Source organism: Sinohyriopsis cumingii, chromosome 9 (genome assembly GCF_028554795.1).
Source record: "Sinohyriopsis cumingii isolate HCF-2022 chromosome 9, ASM2855479v2, whole genome shotgun sequence".
Taxonomy (NCBI): domain Eukaryota; kingdom Metazoa; phylum Mollusca; class Bivalvia; order Unionida; family Unionidae; genus Sinohyriopsis; species Sinohyriopsis cumingii.
In genome coordinates, this window is record NC_142969.1 from 95,252,784 (window position 1) to 95,269,552 (window position 16,769).

General features: G+C 34.1%; 1 protein-coding gene across 3 annotated transcripts in view; it reads right to left on the reverse strand.

Annotated features, from left to right (window-relative positions):
• Nucleotides 1–16,769, reverse strand: part of LOC149792281 (arrestin domain-containing protein 17-like) — a 200,646-nt gene that overhangs the window by 98,951 nt on the left and 84,926 nt on the right. For all 3 annotated transcript variants that reach the window (XM_089970835.1, XM_089970832.1, XM_089970834.1), the window contains exons 3-5: nucleotides 15,859–15,969; nucleotides 12,564–12,787; nucleotides 7,278–7,460 (exon numbers count right to left, since the gene is read on the reverse strand). In XM_089970835.1, the coding sequence (XP_089826961.1) occupies nucleotides 7,278–7,460; nucleotides 12,564–12,787; nucleotides 15,859–15,969 (518 nt within the window). The remainder of the gene's footprint in view (nucleotides 1–7,277; nucleotides 7,461–12,563; nucleotides 12,788–15,858; nucleotides 15,970–16,769) is intronic.

Consider the following 16,769-nt stretch of genomic DNA (forward strand, 5'->3'; position numbering starts at 1 on the left):
GTTTCTCTTTCAAGACTCTCCAAAAACATCAAAGTCAGAAAAGATGATCATGTACAAGACCACAAAATGTATCACACGAAACAAGTTTGATTATATTCCTAAAAATTAGCACGTAAAGTCATTTCAATGAACAGGATAAAAATTCTAACTTTATTTTGCTGCATTATGTTGCTAAGTGGAACAGCATAATGAACATAAATTATGTTTTGTTTCCTTTCAAACCTTTAATTCTAAAGAATTCTATAGCAATATATATATATATATATATATATATATATATATATACATCTCAAAGAAAGTAACATTTCCCATAACAGTATAAAAAGAAAAATAAATGCAAATAATTAGAATTTTGCCTTGTAACCAAGAGTTTCACCCTGAATTTATATGTGCCAATAAAATCCCAAACAAAATTTTTCAAACAACCTAATCTTGTCAAGATGATCTGGTTAAAATTCCATTAATTAAAAAACATTTTCAAAAGGGTTGATTTAAATTTTGACAAAAGACCTTCAAAATTATATACTGTTGCATACACAAGGACTGAATTTTACGAAAATACAACTTGTCTTCTTGTAATTCGTTAAACCAGTCCCCAAACATGTACTGATACAGGAGCTTGTATCATTTTTTTAATATATACATTATGCTGTTAGGCTTTTCTGCGCACGTAAGGTTTCCATCTCCAATACTAAAGTAAAATGCATAGCGAATTCGACCGATTGACGAAAATAAAATACTGTAATGCTTACCATTTGAAAAGAGGAAATAGTCACCACAATATTCAGTTCAAAATAATATTAATTTTTGGACACATGGGATACCACCACCATGTTTTCATGACTTGCGATATGTTGGCCAATTCTGCGCACAGCTTTGAAAAGACTAATGTTTATCCATTGGGCAAAAGAAATGAAATAAATTACTTTGGACTGTTTCTGTCAGCAGTTCCGTCAATTAATTTGATCAGGTTTAAAGCTAGTTTTACAAAATTTAATGTAACAATGCCAATAAATGGCAAGTGATATGAGGTCAACTAAACTGATCTTGTAATTTTGTTTAGTAAAAATCAATAAGTTATATATAAAAAATGAGCTATTATGTGGAAAAGAAACAACAATGAATAGGGTGTAATGTGTTTACGTCTTGTTTATGGGGATAAAAATACTAAAGAATTTAAAAACAGTCTATATGCCAGGGAATTTTGTGAGAATCCAGTTCTAGGGGCAAGCTGACATGTTGGGCATCAGACAATTTTGTACGTGTGGGACAATTTCTTGCAAATTGGAAACTTTTATTAAGATGCATAATTATTTTAAGGTATAAATTTCCATCTTTTATAAAATTTAGTTATTTGTATGATTCTAACAGATACATAGTAAATAGGATTTTTTAGGTTACAGGTTCAAGCACAGGAGTCTGATGTTTTATCAGTAAAGTATGGCGAAATCTCTGACAACATGAAATCACATTATTGGTAATATAAATGAATGCAAGGAGTGCAAGTGTGACCACAACCCTCCGCTCGATTAGACTTTTCTCATGCATCTTTTATCACTTCAGAATTGCAAGAAGAATGAAAAACTACACATATACATTAAAAAAACAGTGACGTACCAAGGCATAACTCTCAAACGACCATTGCCTGAAACCAATCTGGCAAATTAACCTTTATTTTCACCATTATTTTCTCAGAAATGGCAAGTAATATAATCGTTATGTCGTTAATCTGCAGTCAAACAAGATGAAACTACGGCGTAGATGAAACCTGACCCAGTACTCGCCATTTGCATTACTAGTCACATGACTTCACATATCTCAAATGAGGACATCTGAAGTCCAATATTCAGGTGATATCAACAACAAACTCCTTTATAATGAAGTTGCACTGAAATTCACTTATATTAAATGAAAGGCAGATACTTTTTGTAAAAGCCAGCAATCTGGCCAGTCTGATTTATCAAGCAGAGATCACATGTCAATGTGGTGGTCACGTGATACAACAATACTCTAGAAGTTGTTCTCAGAATATATAAATATGGAAAATTTTGTGTTTTTTTGTATTTTTATAACAACCAGTACACGGCTTTCATTTAATATTTTTTGAATTTTTTTTCTCTAAAACATTTGAAAAGGTGGGTTGTTAGATATGTGTACAGTACTCATGCGACTAGCAATGCAAATCACAAGCACCAGGTCACATTTCATCAATGACATAGTTTTATCTTGTCTTTCAGCAGATTAAAGACAATGATTTTACAGCTCACAATTTCTGAGATAAAAAGTAATTTTCATATCGATTTCATGCACGCATCACTTGATCTAGCAATGTTTAAAGTTTGCTAGGCCATCCAGTAAGTGGTTACGCTTTGCCACCACCATGATGGCCTCTTGTGATGCTAGATTGGTAAGAAAAGATACGGATATCGAGCTGATTTTGAAAATAAAAGTCTACTAGACGAATCTAATCCACTGGGCGTTTGGATTGACTCAGCATATATGTTTATGGCACCAACCAAATAATCCCTACTGCACCCTCTGAATATTCTGGTTTGAACTTGATAAATTTACCTCACAATCAGTTTAGTTATGACTCAATTACGTGATTGTTTCTGGCGTCAAGTGGTGGTGGAAAATATCCCGGGTTTTTCCCCAACTTTTATCAATATTTGCAAAATTCCAGGACTTTTCACGGTGGGGAAAAAATTTATCATTTCTCCCGACTTTTTCCTGATTTCCTGGTAGCGTGGGAACCCTGCCCACTCAAAAAAAAATCGACCCTTTTTATAAGAACACATTGCTCAATACCAAAATAGCATATTATTATTGTTTGTACCAATCACCAGAGGCCACCTATTGCATAATGCCTCATTTGCATCAATAAGCAGTGTGCATTATAAAAGGGGGATCACTGTAACCTCTTCCTCTATAACTCAAAAGCAATGTGGTGTAACATAAACATCAAATGCAGCATAAGCAATGGGGTACATCAACACTAACTGCAGCATAAGCAATGGGGTAGATCAACACTAACTGCAACATAAGCAATGAGGTACATAAACATTCACTGCAGCATAAGCAATGGGATATATAAACATCAACTGTAGTGCAATGGGGTACATAAACATTGACTCCACATAAGCAATGAGGTCAATGAACATCAACTGTAACATAAGAAATGGGATACAAAAGCATCAACTGTAGCACAGTCGGGTGTATAAACACTGCAGTATAAGCAGTGGGTTACATAAACATCGACTGCAGCATAAGTATTGGGGTACATCAACACAAACTGCAACATAAGCAATGAGGTACATAAACATCGACTGTAGCGCAATGTGGTACATATATATTGACTCCACATAAGCAATGGGGTAAATAAACATCAACTATAACATAAGAAATGGGGTAGATAAGCATCAACTGTAGCATAAGCACTGGGGTACATAAACATTGACTGCAGCATAAGCAAAGGCAAAATACATCATGGAAAACAAAACTTTCAAGTTAAGATACACAATGAGCAGTGGTGGGTAATGATTTAATATTGAAATTTATGAAACGAGTTGAATAATGTCCAGCTTTTGCAAGCCTTGGTAAGCAAAAGCTGAATTTACTGAGTTTCCTAAATTTAATAATAAAATCATTACCCATTTGAGATTCTTTTTATCACATACTTTTTATTTCAGTGGAAACTGCTTAGATAGAAAGAAGAATGAATAATTTTGTTCATTCTGACAAACGTTGCACCTTTCATTTGTTGTGTGTAAAAAATAGTCCCAAACAAAGCTGAACTAGTATTAAGGTTTAAAAGTAGATTATACTTTTCTTACAATCTATAAGTCAAAGGACAAGCGTCTTTTGGAACAAACATAAGATTTTACACAGACAAAATCATTTTTCAACACGGAATGTCCAATTCTCGTGAATGCACATTGTTTGATGACGTACTGGTTAGAATGGTATGAAACTGTACACACTATAGGCAAAGTGTACCGACCAAGTGAAATATATATTCATACAAATGCCACTCTAGAAGGCCTCATGCAATATTGGTCAGTTGATCAAATGAGCTTCTTCTTTAAATAAAGTCATTATTATTATTATTATTATTATCATCTCTATGTCCTACAAATATTCATATTATGCATTTTATCACTAATAGATGCTTAAACATTCAAGTAAAGTTAAAACATTGATGACAGACTTTCCAGTTAACTTGGTTGTATGTATCATTTGTGGCTGATGCAAAGCTAATAGCAGAACCACATCCAGTATTGAATTTCTATCATTAGTCAGATCAGGATCTTCCATGGAAATTTAACTGACAAATTGAATAAAATTCACTACCATGAATAATTACAGATTATTCTTGCCAGCAATGTTATCTAGTGATACATCTTAAATTTTATAATTAAAATCATTTGAAAAAAAAAAAAAAAAAAAAAAAATTATAAGCGTCATTCATTAAACCTGTACTAAAAGCAAAAGATTAATTGCAGTACAACTCTGAGCCTTAAAAATGGCTGTCTTTACACATCATTAAAAATGATTGTCTTTACACATCATTAAAAATGGCTGTCTTTACACATCATTAAAAATGGCTGTCTTTACACATCATTAAAATGGCTGTCTTTACACATCATTAAAAATGGCTGTCTTTACGCATCATTAAAAATGGCTGTCTTTACACATCATTAAAATGGCTGTCTTTACACATCATAAAATGACTGTCTGTACATATCAATAAAAAAGGCTGTTTTTACACAACGTTAAAAATGGCGGTCTTTACACATCATTAAAACACATCTTTGCACACCATTAAAAACAGCTGTCTTTACACATCATTGAAAATGGCCATCTTTACACATCATTAAAATGGCTGTCTTTACACATCATTAAAGATGGCTGTCTTTAGACATCTTTTTTTATTTCTACAAATAATTTCATTAACAATTATGCAATGTCATGTTTTGTTTGAATCCTAGAAACTAATTTCACTACATCCACAGCAGTACTTTGGCATTTTTTGCAAAAAAATAAAGTTAAAGAAAAAAATGAAATACCTGTATCTATACTACAATACAAGCATTTTGTTATTTTACTTTTTACATAACTTTTCAATATTTTTTTATGCCTGAAACATCACACTCCAGTGCAGCATCTGAATGACACATACTGCAATTTTCCCAAGAATTTTCCAGTTCTGGCAGTTGGTTAATGCTATTCATGATGGTTGGTTAATACTATTCATGATGGTTGGTTAATGTTATTCATGAAGGTTGGTTAATGCTATTCATGAAGGTTGGTTAATGCTATTCATGAAGGCTGGTTAATGCTATTCATGGAGGTTGGTTAATGCTATTCATGATGGTTGGTTAATGCTATTCATGATGGTTACTGCTCTTCATGGTTACTACTGTTCATGACGGTTACTGCTATTTATGATGATCACTGTTATTCATGATGGTCAATGCTATTTATGATGGCTACTGCTATTCATGATAGTTACTGCTATTTATAACTCTAGCAAAAAAATGGTCTAGATATTTCCTATCATATTAATAATCATTAAATACTTGATCAAGGGTGATTTACACGAACAAACTAATTGGCTGCATTTACTAATGAATAACCATTTAACAAAACTCTGATAGGTGCTTTGTGAGCTTGACTGATCTTTGCTTTTACTACTGTATTCTCTGCCATTACTTTTATCTGAAGCAAAGCTGCAATGATATTTATTATTATAGCAATGCCAACAAGTGGAGATATTCTGCTTGATGCCTGATAATTTATTATGAATAGCACTACATATGGGACCACTCGGGCAGGAAAGTGTACACCTTAATCTGCTTTGATGGTGGAAATATGAAGCCAGAATAAAGGAGTAACCCTGACCAATGCTTGAAGCAGCCAGACACCTGACATATTAAGATCTGCCATCCCTGCTTCTTTTATCAGCTATGGGGTTTGAAATCATTTGATTTCACAGTTAATGTGATTTACACTCGTAACTAAAGAAGTATTTGCAGTCAATCAAAATACATGTATTGCTAACAGTGGATGTCTGGAATATACAAGGGTTTCTGAAAATTTGGATTAGACATACCAGAATCCATACTGATTAAAGTTCAATGACACCTCTCTCACATTTTAGTTCAACTAGATAAACTGTAAACTTGCTTAAAACACTGGGACAGGTGTGGATCCCATATTTTCTTATAAAAATTATCCCAAAGATAGATGATGATATTTGGTTCATTATGGAGAAGTGAGTTCCAGAATTTGAACTGAACTTAAAATTCTTGAATTGGCACTTAGAAAATTTTTCACAAGGATGAGAAGTTTCATTATTTCTTGCAATTAAATCACCATATTGATATTTTACTAACAGAACAATTTTAAACAAAACTGAGTTTTGATGTTTGACAATTGTTTCAGGTATAAATGTCCCTAGCTTTTGAAAGAAAAGAAGCTTATCTTTTTTGTCCATCAAAAAGAACTAAAAACAGTGATATATTACATAATGTTTTCAAAAACATGTGACAAATGTTGAAACTTCTTTAAATAATGTTAACAATATGTATTGTGTATGTTGAAAATTAAGTAAATTGTACAAAAATTGAACTTCATTAGAAAAAGATATTTACTGACAATTATTCCTAATGAAATTATAAAATTGAGTATTCAACCATTAAACGGTCTCACCACTCCTCATAGACCCCAGTTTTCTTGATGTCCAGTGGAATGGTATCTGCATCTTAGCATTTTGGAGGACCCTTGGTAACTTGAGCCCTCATAGTATGATTTGTGTTTTCAGACCTGCTGTGCATGAGTTACTGAGGAAGCAGTGTATTGGAACCAATGTTAAACTTTCAAATTCCAATTTTTTGGAAAAGAGAGGATGTTTAATCTTATTCTGGAAAGATACTAATTAATTACCAAATAATTATGTAAATATTTAAATAGAATGCATGGCTGCTAAAAAAATCAATTTAAAGAGCCCACAATATAATAATCCTTACATAATGAGAACACAACCTATCACAAACCCATGAATTTATAAACCAATGAAACTGTCTTTTTCTGAAAAAGAAGGAAAGCCATAAACACATCAAAAGAAATGAATTAACAGTATATCATACGACTTTCAGAAACAGAAAATTGTGATGAAACCAACACTTATTAAATACTACCTGTGTATCATTTATAACAAATGTGAGACAAAACTGTGATGCATACACATATAACTTCAATGTCGAATTCCAACTTACCTGGATTAATGATACTCGAGTTGAGTTTATTCTTCGTGTACTAAGATTTTTTATTTCTGCCCACACAGGTATTGCTTCCTTGACTGTGTATCCTTTCTTCGGAAGCTTTATATGAGCCGTAACTGTTCCGGATATGCAGCACAAGGATCCAATGGCTTCAAACGTGTCGCTTTCCACTGGAAGCTGAAACAAACAGGAACGATGTTAGGATAATATGAACAACATGTACTGTACTACAATCTTCCAAAGATGGTGTTATCAAAATACCAAATTCCTTTGCTAACCATACATGTACAGAAACACAAAGGTTCTCCATGGTGGAGGAACTGCAGGAACTGTCTGAAGTCAGATATACTGCCAACCAGGTCAACTAATGTCAGCTTTCATGGTGTCCTTGGTAACAATACTGAGCTTTCCTTTCCATGGCATGACATAGCCAATATCTTAATAGCAATGTTAAAACCAAAAATCTCCATAGTACCATTTTGAAATCATAAATAGTAACAATTCTAACATAAGGTCTTAAATGATCATTTTGTGGCTTCATGTCTTAAAATGATGTAACAATCACATCTTTCAAGACTGCATGTTATGGCCTTTTAAGACCTTGCTGTACAATAACATTAAGACCAAATAAGAATGGCTTTGATCTTTTATATTTGTCAAGACTTTTTTGAGCCAGATAGAGGGCCATTTATCTGTTAAGACTTCTAAAGTCAGCCAATGCATCTGCTGTTTGTTTTCCTGTCACCAAGACCTTTTAAAGCCAGCCAATGCACCTGCTGTTATCTTGTCAAGACCTTTTAAAGCCAGCCAATGCACCTGCAGTTATCCTGTCAAGACCTTTTAAAGCCAGTCAATGCACCAGCTGTTATCCTGTCAAGACCTTTCAAAGCCAGTCAATGCACCAGGTGTTATCCTGTCAAGACCTTTTAAAGCCAGTCAATGCACCAGCTGTTATCCTGTCAAGACCTTTTAAAACCAGTGAAAGCACCTGCTATTATTACCTTTAAAGCCAGCAATACAACAACAAAAAAGACCTTTCTGCTACATTCTATTTGTTGATGATCTCCCAAGTATATATGTAGAAAGAAGGTGTGGCAGGATGGTTGAAAGTATATGAGAAACTGAATCAAGTTACCCCTATTTCATAAATGATTTCTATGTGACACATACCAATACAATATGATACTTTTATTTCCAATAGAGACTAAGGCAAAGTAGAGAAATGATAATGAAGGTATGGGAGATGGAGATGATACTACATTTTACAAGTTGAGATGAAATCATATGTATATACTATATTTACATAAAATATTCAGGCAACTGAATGTACTGGTGCAATATAAAACAAAATAAAATTAATCTACTTAAACTTTTAAAAGACCAAGTCACTCACTCACAATCATACTCTTTGCCCCATAACTTCACAAGCCTGTGTTTTCAACTGGTTTCAGATCAAGGGGGAGACAAGAGTTTCCTCTTTTATATTGTCACTACAGTTATTAATTTTTAAATGGCACCAAATGTGAGTTTCTTTGAGAGTTCATCTGTGTGAAATTCACTTCCTGATGTGTGTTTTAGATATGGACGTCCCAAGATAGCATATACCAGGACAAACAGGGTCAAATCAGGACTTCTTTCAATTAATCTACTGATACCATGGGTCAAATCAGGACTTCTTTCACCTAATCTACTGATACCATGGGTCAAATCAGGACTTCTTTCAATTAATCTGCTGATACCATGGGTCAAATCAGGACTTCTTTCACCTAATCTACTGATACCATGGGTCAAATCAGGACTTCTTTCAATTAATCTGCTGATACCATGGGTCAAATCAGGACTTCTTTCACCTAATCTACTGATACCATGGGTCAAATCAGGACTTCTTTCAATTAATCTACTGATACCATGGGTCAAATCAGGACTTCTTTCACCTAATCTACTGATACCATGGGTCAAATCAGGACTTCTTTCAATTAATCTACTGATACCATGGGTCAAATCAGGACTTCTTTCAATTAATCTACTGATACCATGGGTCAAATCAGGACTTCTTTCACCTAATCTACTGATACCATGGGTCAAATCAGGACTTCTTTCAATTAATCTGCTGATACCATGGGTCAAATCAGGATTTCTTTCACCTAAACTACTCATAATATGATATCCTAGTCTGTCCTGGAAAGATCAAACAAGCCAGAATAATAGGGAAGGTTATGAATTAGGTGGATGAGATACAATGCATAATGAACTCATGTCTTAAAAGAACCTATGTGGGCAGTGTCTTAAAGACTCTATGGGCAGACTTTGTAACATAGCTTGCGTGTGTGTGTGTGTGTGTGTGTGTGTGTGTGCATGCATGCATGCGTGTGTTGTGTTGTGTCATTTTAAAGCTCCTCAACACCTGTGTTGCTCTCTGGTGCCAACAAGCTAAAGGCAATGTTCAAAAAAATGTAAAATGGAATTGCTCCAAACCTTAAGAAGATATGCCCTTCCAAATAAATGTAAATACGAAGAACAACATAGTAAACTATAAAATGTAAAGATGTTAAAACACTGTAAAAGTGATATAAAAAATAAAAGTGACTCTGACATTACTAGATAACAGCTGACCATTTCACTATGCACTTATGTATAAAAAAATACCCTAAGCATTCCATCTCCTAAGCTATATATCATGCCAATTTTTATTTTACTAATGTCTGATAAAAATTATTTCCAAATATGAAAATTATTTTCAAAGAAAAAGGCACAATTAATATGAACGGCATATTGCTTATAATCAAGAATGTACGGCAAACATGGGCGAAACGTTTAGATGGTGAGCATAAAAACCCATCTGCTGTCAAGAGTCATTACAGTCTTCAATAATAAACAGTCCCTATAAGGGACTGATGCTCGATTGTCTGAAAACAATTTCAGGAATTTAAGACAATACCATTTCTTATTTTCAACTCTAAGTGCTGAAACAATTTATGATATTCTTGAGCTGTGAGATTTCCAAAGTAGGCATATGGCACCATACTGGATGTAAGAACTGCACCATTTTCAATTAGGGTAAACTAGATACCACTAGAAGAGTTTGGTTTAAAAACCCTATTTTTGACGTCACCATCATTTCAGGAGATAAGTGATAAGATTTTCAATATATTCAGTCTAGCAGTCATATTTAAAGTACGATCAGCACCATTTTTCATTCAGAACCAAAATTATATCATAATTAGTCCTCTGGTAAAAACCCATGTTGAAATGACTTTCCTTGGAGAAGTTTTGATAGGATTTTCAAGATGGCTCCTTTGGTGAACCTTGTGGATATCAGATCATCACAATTTTGTTTGAGACTAACTAGAGATCTAAGAAGTCTTCTGGTGAAAAGCAAATGCAAATGTGACCTTTTGCACAGGGAGTAGCAATAAGATTTTCAAGATGGCTTGTGTTAGCCATACTGGATATCTGATCAGCACCATTTTGATTTAGGACTAAATATATATAAAAGGCATTATAGTGAAAATACTATGCCAATTTCAGCATCCATTCAGAAGAAACAATATCAATATTTTCAATATGGTCACTGTGTGGCCATGCTGGATTTCCAAGTAGAACCATTCACATTTAAGAACAACTAGACATCATAAGACACCTGGTGAAAACCCCATGTCAATATTCTGCTAAGGACAAGAAGTGATAAGATTTTCAGAATGGCTGTTATGGCGGTGATATTGGACATCAGCCTGATACCATTTGTGTTTATCACCACCACCAGACCATGGGATAAACACATGTAAAGGCTCATAGCAATTCTCCATGTAGTTATGGCGGAGTAATGATAATAAACTTGTACTAATGGAAGGACAGTTAATGGATGACAGGACATTCTCAAAAGCTTTTCTAGAGTAAGTGCAGTAGAGCTAATTGTAAAATCTGGTCACAATTTGTTTAGCAGTTTTTAAGAAAAAGCAATTTAAAGTTTTTTATTTTTTTATATTAATAGTGAGCATATTTGAAATGTACACCCTTGACAAACGTTAGTTACGGTAAATTTTCTAGAATAAAAGTTACCATGTACAAAACTGTCTGACGCAGCAACAAGACTTTCATGCTTGTACACTACGCGATGACCAACATGGTGCATGTTGTATTTCTGTCTATGACTGTCAGCAAGTAACAGAAACTCTGACCTGCTAGCATACTATGTGATGGTAGACAGGCTTTCTACTTACGATTGCATACAAATAATAGAGACCCTGACCGTCTAGTACACCATGTGATGGTGAAACATGCTCCATTCTGTCAAGTGATTCTACCTACAGCTAAGATTATGCCCTGCTAGAACATAATATGATGGCAAACCAGGGTCTATGCTGTCATTCAACACATGATTATGAGCAAATAGCACAGACCCTGACCGGTTAGCACAATATGTGGTGGTAGAAAAGGCTCTATGCCATCATTCCATCTATGATAGTGAAAAACTAACAGAGACCCTGACCTGTTAGCACACTATTATGACTATGAGCAAAATAGCAGACACCTTAACATGCTAGTACAAGATGAGATGATAGAACAGGGTAAATAATGTCATTGTACCTATGACTGAACAAATAGCAGATACCCTGATTTCTTAGCTCACTGTGTTATGTCATGGTAACATTCTCATGTCTGCAAATACACCAGTCCACATTCTTGATCTGCCTATGATGCATCTATATTTCTTTAAATAATAATGCATTTCCATTTTCTATATCTTAATAGTATACAAAATTCATAAAATGGGGCTAATACTTCAATATCATTATTGCTTCAGCTTATATTGTGAAAGGTTCAGACCCTAAAGGTTCCAACACATGCAATATAATTGAGTGTTTATTACCCTTTCAATAAGAGTTATTACCCTTTAACAAAGAGTTATTGCCCCTTTAAAATGAGTTGTTCTCACTAAGTTCTTGGGTTTCCTCCAACTCCATGGCACCATCAGAAATAGTCAAGAGTTGTTAGCACAAGTTGTTCATGTCTTGTAAAAATGAAATGAAATCCTGTAAAATCAGAAATAAACTTAGAGGATTTAACGTTGCTTTTGTTATTGGCAACAAATGACAATGAAATTAAATCCATTATGAATATGTCTCTGTTCAAAGTGGGTGACAAGGAAATCAGTGTTACCTACAAGAATGAATCTCTATGAATATTTCTGATTTTACAGTCATTAAAACTTAGGTCCCTTTTGAACAACTGACATGGAAGTAGTATAACATTCGGTCTTTCAAACTCACAAATACCTACAGCAGCATCAGGCTCGGCATTGAGATCTAATGAGGAGATGACGGCAAATTTGCTGGTGCGTTCATGGTGTGGCCCGCCAGGCGTACATATTGTCATCCTCACAAAGTAACGTAATCGCCCATGTTTTCCTTTGAAGGAAGATGGAAGTTTCGATGGCAGAGTAAACTCGAAAGGGAAATAATGAGAGCCTGGATTTAGCAGATCTTCATCGCTGCCTTTATCACCTGCAAAAGGGAAATAACGATAGCCTGGATTTAGCCGATCTTCACTGCTGCCTTTATCACCTGCAAAAAGCATGCAACAGCTGGAAAGTAGAGAAATGTTCACAAACATGGATGCCCACCAAAAGTAAGCAAAACAAACTGAAATGCACAATTTAACCAGACAGCAGGATGATTGCATATGTAACACACCATACTCCACCATTTTTAACGTGGGAATAAAATTAACTGTCCATTATTGAGCTTGCAAATTAAGATTCAAGGCTGTGACCATGACTGCTATGTGGAGTGCTTGCCCCTTCTTTTGGGGCCCTTCTGAATGAATGTCATCCCTGATCAGGAGCCACATTGTTTGTAACATCAAACGTATACTTTACTATTTTGTACCCCTTATGAAAGACAGCCTATTATTTATAAAGACACCTTTTAATGTAGAAGGTGTGACCTCAGGAACCACTGTATTCAATGCATCCTTAACACTATGGACATGGAATCTAACATTGTTTTCGGACAGAAAAAGATGCATTGTTTTACTGTCATTATTCAGTATCTGAAAGAATGAACATAGTTGCACAGATTTTACAAGCATATTGTTATACTGCAGTAATGATCCTTTCACAACATGTACTGAGGCACACTGCCAATGATATGGTTTTTGCACTATTTTTGTAAATAGCAGAGGTAAAAAAATAACATTTCTACTTCGGCTATTATTTGCTTCATTTGAGTTAACTGTCTTGTTCAATTTTTATTCTTCTCAAATCCAAAGAGATTTCTGAAAGATGTGTCTACTGAGAAAATGATGGAACTGCATGCTACATCCTGCCTGTGCACAGCTCACAATGGTTAATGGTGGATATGAACTCCAGTGCTGAAAAAAAAGGTAAAATCACTAATCTGGCAGCATTTTTAACACAAATAATAATGAAGGCAATTTAATCAACGATCTTGCCATTGCCATACAAAGTGCAAAATAAAATTAAAATGTGAAGAATTCACAATTTCATGTAGTTTTAATTTCTCTAAAAGGTATTTAACTGAACAAATGTTGGTATGTAGGTGAGTCAAAGATACATGTGACAGGACTTTACATGTGGATGAGCTAAAGATACATACATGCAACAAGACTTAACATCTGAGTTCAAGATACATGTGACAGGATTTTACATGTGGATGAGCTTAAGATACATACATGCAACAAGACTTAACATCTGAGTTTAAGATACATGTGACAGGACTTTACATGTGGATGAGCTTAAGATACATACATGCAACAAGACTTAACATCTGAGTTCAAGATACATGCAACAGGACATTATATTTGGGTGAATTCAAAATACATGTGCCAGAATTCTATTTAATTTTCATCTTCTCAAGTAAGACTGCAAAGGTAGCTATGACAGGATGATGATAGTAGATATGGGCAGTCAAGTTCATTGTCTCACCAACAAACTTCTCTCTATTCATGGCAAGATTGTTCATTAAATTTCCCTCTTGAATCTTTCTGCTAAAAATGCCGCCAGAGAATTGAATTTACCTATTATTCAGTACTGGTTCATACAAGAGTTTACATACAGCACTGTGAGACTTTCTTTCCCAACAGACTGCCAAATGTATCTCAATCAACTGTCCCATATATCAATAACAACATAAAAATTCTGACAATACTCCCAACCCAACAAAATAGGCAGTCCCCAAAATATCTCAGTCATATCCTAGGATTTGGGTCACCCTTTATGTAAGAGAGAAAATCAATCACATTTTATGCTTTAATTTTCCAAAGCAGCTCCAATGACTAATTATCAATGCAAATTGCTTACTTTGATCAGCAGTTCTAATAACTGGGTAAGCAAACTGTTTACATTTAATTGGAAGTTCTTACAACTGAGTATCATAGCAAACTGCTTACTTTTGATTCACAGTTCTAATGATTATAATTGCAAATTGCTTACTTTTCACTGGCAGTTCTTTTGACTGAGTAACTGAGGAAATTGCTTCCTTTTTATTAGCAGTTCTAACAGTTATCAGCACAAACTGTTTACTTTTGTTACGTGTTTTGGCTCAAATAAACAGAAACATGGGAAAGAGCGAAAACAACAAGCTTTTTAAAATTTAACAAATAATTTATTTTCTTGGAAAGTTCTGTAAAAATGAAAAAAAGTAGAACTTACGGTTTCAAGAATCAAATCCAAAAATAATCTGAGAATAATCCACAAAATTAAATTACAAAAGTCCATGCAATAAATGTTCTAATAATTTCAAATTCGAATCCTGATGTAAAATCCAAGATGGATGACAATGACGTATGCTGTAATCAGTACTGTGCTTATCTACAGTTCCGTGCAAAATACAAATAATTGCACTCCAGTATTGGAAATCCAAATTAAACTTGTAAACAATGTCTTTCGAAAATATGTGTAAGCACTCTTCCAATATTTCCAGAGAATAAAGAATTAATCCTTTTGAAATCCAAATGATCTGAAGATAATTAACTCAAAATCTGGCAACAACAAAGAAAATAACTTAAAAGCCCAAAAACTGAGAAATCTCTCTCAAAACAAAGGTTAAATTGTATCATAAGACGCAGTATCGAAATTCCCCCAAGTTGTGAAATCAGAAAGGGGGGGTCACGTGATCATGTTTATATCATGTACACAGAATATGGCCTTGATTAGACCAATAATTTTCTCTAAGAAATAAAAAAATAAAAAACTTGTTTACATCTTAAATATAACTGCATCATGACCTTGGAAACAACCAATCATTTTAAAATAAAATAGAACTTTGTTTACTAATTTTGAATCAAGGTCAGAATTTAGATCAACACCTGGTGTTTATAAACTAACAGTCAAGGTCAAACAATTTTCTGAAAAAGTATCATCTCTAATGAAAAAGTTTACATTATAATAGAATAAAAAATTTAAAGCTGACAAACAATTAAATTAAAAATAAACATGATTAAATCAGATATAAGTTACACTTTTGATGGGCAGTTCTAATGACCAAGTACCAAAGCAAATTGATTCCTTTTAATTGACAGTTCTTATGATCGAGTATCAGTGCAAATTGCTTACTTTTGATTGGCAGAACAGTGGTATAGTTGAATACTTCCTCATCTGATGCCTGAATGTCACTAGAGGTCATCCATTCAACTTTGGCCTCTCCTACAGCCTCCAGACACACACCTGATAAAAATGAAGACAAATATTACAACAATGAAATAAACTCTTCAACTAGAGTTTTTCATTTAGGTCCAACTAGACACACTTGTTCTGGACATGATAGAAAAGCATACCATATTTTACATGCAGTTTGATACTACAAATGGTTTAGGAGATATTAAGTAAACTAAAGTATGACAGACTGGCAAGCTGACTCTAGTATACCCCACCCCACCCCCAATACTTGGTGGGGGTGGGCTATAAAAATGAAGAAAAAAAGCCACAGCCCCATCATAAACATCTTCTTTTCATAGACAAAAATATGAACAAATTACTATGTTTTCAAGTTGTGACAAATACCAATCTTTGCTCTTTTAATAAATGCTTATCACTAACTTATTCCTGAGCATTTCAAGAACCAAATTTGTATTTATTCATCTGAAATAATGTAGCCTACATATTCTAAAGATCAAAAAGAGAAATGCCCATGTACTAAATAAAACTGAATGAGATCATATTTCTGAAGTTATTTAAATGCAATACCATTACCAATGACAGAATTCATGTTGTTATCACACTTTCTTGTCTTTCCCATAAATATAAAATTAGGTATAGTCTCTTAAAAGCATTAATATTAGTATCCATCTTATAATCCACTAGTTAGTCTGGGTTAATTGCCTCCATCAGACACCTTCTATGACATGCAGGACTTGAGGTACATTGGACCTATTCTACCTCCTCAAGCCCAGTCAGCAGGACAGGCCTATCCCACTCTAGCCAAACTGGGGCTTTCTACAGCCCCAATGCTCACAACAGGACTTGAG